The following is a 3,529-nucleotide window of genomic DNA, read 5'->3' on the forward strand; positions in this document are numbered from 1 at the left end:
GGGAATACGCTCTTCAAATTTCTCACTGTGGTTTGTACAAAATGTTTCCATGTAAATTTTTTGGCTGTCTGGTGTGGAGCTGTTCCTGAGTTTCACTGGCACGTGCTTGACAGCTAACCAGTCAGTTCTAAAAATGCTCAAAAATGGTCACTTTTCTCACATTTCTACACAGTCCCTATTAAAATATAAGGAGGAGGTAGTTTGCTTTTAGACTTCATGTATGCATAGAGATTCCTTTATACCAATAAGAAAATCCCCTAGGAACTGTTTAGGTAAAATGAGGGAAGAGTTAATGGTCCTCTGTACTTTCAGTGATTTGGGGTGTATTCTGAATGGCTTGAGCATATTTGTGGGATGGAAAAGGCAATAATATTAACTGGCAAAAGAGAGAAGCTGGGAAATTAACAAGAGATGAAATTGGTACCAATAAGAACACACAGCTAGTGGAATGAAATCAGATTTTATAGACTGTGAAGAAATTTATAAATCTGCTTCCTTGCTTCTTTCCCAGTCCCATCTTGACATCCTGGAAAGCAGTAGGAACCCCAAGAAGGTTTACTGGAGGCAGCAAACGCTCTGCCAGTCGCTGGGAGGAAACCCATGCCCACTGCTCACCATCACTGCCATGCCAGACTCTAAAAAAAGGGATGACCTGGGGCAATTCTGTAAGTAGCCAAATGAAGCACTAAAAAATATGCTGGTGACTTGCAGCTATGTCAGCAGTGGCAATGACAACCTGTTTTGGGACTATGTTGATTCTCTTGCCTTTCTCACTTTGGAAAAAGAAATCTAAATGTGCAGAATAACCAATGAATTACAACACTTTTTAAAATTACAGATTTACACAGAGGAGGGAAGAGAGCTGACACCATTTTTTACTTCAAATTTTTCTTTAATAACCTGAAACAATTAAAAAGTTCAATATCAAGTATCTCCAAAAGCAAGAAACTGTGTTCAAATAATCAGTTTAAAGAGAATATTTTTTCTTGATTTTTCAAATGTATTTATTTTGAGATTTCAAACTCGCAAAAAAACCCAAACAAGTGCACGATCACTTTTTCCTAGCTGTGAACAGTAATTGAAGAGTTCTGGTCAAATTCCAACTCCTCCATGTCTAATAGATCCATCTGGACACAACAGAGCTCCTTGTGTTCTGAGTCCTAACTGATGGTGTACTATCTCATGGTAAATATTGTAACTTCTATATTGTATTTAGAGGTGGTTGTTTTTCATTGTAAGTCAAAGATTTAGTGGCTTTGATTAACAAGAATAAGATATGCAAGTTTCTGTAATCAGCAGCAAGTGATAAGAAGATTCTGGTTGGTATCACATTGGGTTAGCTTTGATTTGAGAGCCTAAATGACTAGCTACTTCCATGTAGGTTGACTTTTGAGTCAGTATCAAGGCATAAACTATTTTTTTAATCTCTGCTCTTCACACATCTATGACACCGGTTGAGAACTTTGAGGGAGTGTGGAAACTTAAATTGTCTTGAGATCTTTTTGATGTTAAGCAAATATGTGTCACTATCTTACCCAAATATTAGGGTAGGAAGTATCCAAAGGGACTCTATGAAATCAACCGTGTTTCTCTTTGCAGAATTCTTCTCTCAGGAGTATGGAGAGATACATGAGTAGGACTCCTCATAATATCCATGCTACATGCATAAAATGAAAGGAAGCTCAAGTATCAGAGTTGGTGAAAATTATTGCTATCTCTCCTGGTTCAGGTTTAGAGCACAGTAACTGCAGTTGTACTGACATTACAGTGTAATCATCCTGAGCTCATATCTTTCTATTATAATAATTGTATTATAAATCAAGCATTTATCCTGAATTAGCAAATTTCTGAAGATTAAGGTGTTTTTCTAGGTTGAAACCTTAAAGGAAAATTGCCAAGCACAGGCTACATGGGGATGCATTAGGAGCATGGCCATGCACAGCTTTAATGGGGGAAGCTGGAGGCAGTGTCAGAGAGAGAAATGGATTGTTGGTGTTGCTATTATTAGTAGTATTTACACTACAGTAGCACATACAACACATTTTTAGGGGTTTTGGCTGTGATGGGTGCTGTCCATGCCTGACATGAAAAGATAATTCCTGCCCTTAAGCAATTTTTTCCGATAATGATGAAATAGAACAGAAAGCCAGTGGGTGAGACTTGTGGGGGAAGTGAGTTATAGAAAGGAGCCTTTGGTGCAGTGCAGATGATTACCTGGTTAGATTGTAACTGTGACAGCAGTTTTTAAGCCTCGTGGCAGAAGGTCTTAATAGGACATCTGAAAATAAGTAAGTTGGAATATTTCATTTGAGGATTGGAGGCATCCAGAAGAGACACACAATTAATGAGTTTTTCTGTCCCAGTGAGTTTGCATTTCCAATGAAGGTACAAAGGACAAACAAAGCTAATGTTTGGTTTTATTAAAGCAAGGACTTGGAGTGGGTCAGTAACGGGATGAGTGAATGTGCTAAGCACTGAATTTAAACAACTTTGGTTTTGCAAGGACTTTCTGAAAGGTGTGTTTCCTCACAAAAAAAACCAAAAGAATTTAAAAATCTCCAGCATTTTTGTAAAACAGCACTCTTGCTTTTTCACCAACCCAACGTGCCAAAGTCTGCAGTCATGCAGATACAGTGACAAGGATTCAAAACTCTGGAAGAAAATCACAGGCCTGTTCCAATGGAACAAACCAGGAATAGTTAAAGATGCTTTTAACTCTGGCACCAGACACAAAATGGAAACATAATTACACATATTAGTAATGTGCTAGGCTATATACCATCTACAGTCCTTGGGGCTGGCCCTGGATGGAAACCTTTTTGTTCCGGGTGTGGTACAGAACAAGAGAATGGATGCCCTCTGTGTATGCAGGACTTACAGCCAACTGAGATGTTTAAGCCAACTGAGAGGCACAGATGCTGAAATGAGGATCAGGAGGAAGAAACCACACAGTACTGACCAGTGCAATAATACCCCAAGAGTCACACTGCTTTTAAGGAGAATCATGTTATAAATGTGACAATACTAGGAGGCATTGCATTTTCCAGAGCCCTGTATTTTCTGAGAGTATCAGAACACACTTTGTGGTGTTAAAAGGAAATCTGGGATGTTTCCAAGGTCATTAACCTGTCTTTGAAAGCAACTCTTGGCTTACTCAGCACCGATTTGCGGAAAGATTCATACAGGATCTATAAACTGTTTGGACTGATACTTGTTTTGAATTATTCAGGCTGTTAGAGCGTTCAGCATCTGGCTTAAAATCTCAGTCATGTGTCTGAAGTCTTCTGTTTTTGATAGAAAAAAGTTTTCCCTGGTTTGTGATTCTACATGAATTCACTAGGAGCTTGTAGTTCTGACTGAAATGCCATGAAATCATGTGCCACTAAACAACTCTTCCTCTGAAGCTTTGCAATGCAATAAGATTAAGGGCTTTCTAGATCTATTCTTGAATGAATTGAACTAAATCGAAACAGAACATGTAGAAAAAACAGTTGTCTGAACCAAAATAGAAATTGTTTGGGGGAAAGAG

The 3,529-nt window shown here is 38.5% G+C and overlaps 1 protein-coding gene across 1 annotated transcript in view; it reads left to right on the forward strand.

Moving 5' to 3' along the window:
- The window catches only part of AGBL1 (ATP/GTP binding protein-like 1), a 276,400-nt gene that overhangs the window by 83,598 nt on the left and 189,273 nt on the right, over window positions 1-3,529 (forward strand). Inside the window, exon 17 of the mRNA XM_010001309.1 lies at window positions 512-665. Coding sequence (XP_009999611.1) covers window positions 512-665 — 154 coding nt within the window. The remainder of the gene's footprint in view (window positions 1-511; window positions 666-3,529) is intronic.

This window comes from Chaetura pelagica, unplaced genomic scaffold (genome assembly GCF_000747805.2).
Source record: "Chaetura pelagica isolate M959 unplaced genomic scaffold, ChaPel_1.0 scaffold737, whole genome shotgun sequence".
In the NCBI taxonomy this organism is placed as follows: Eukaryota; Metazoa; Chordata; class Aves; order Apodiformes; family Apodidae; genus Chaetura; species Chaetura pelagica.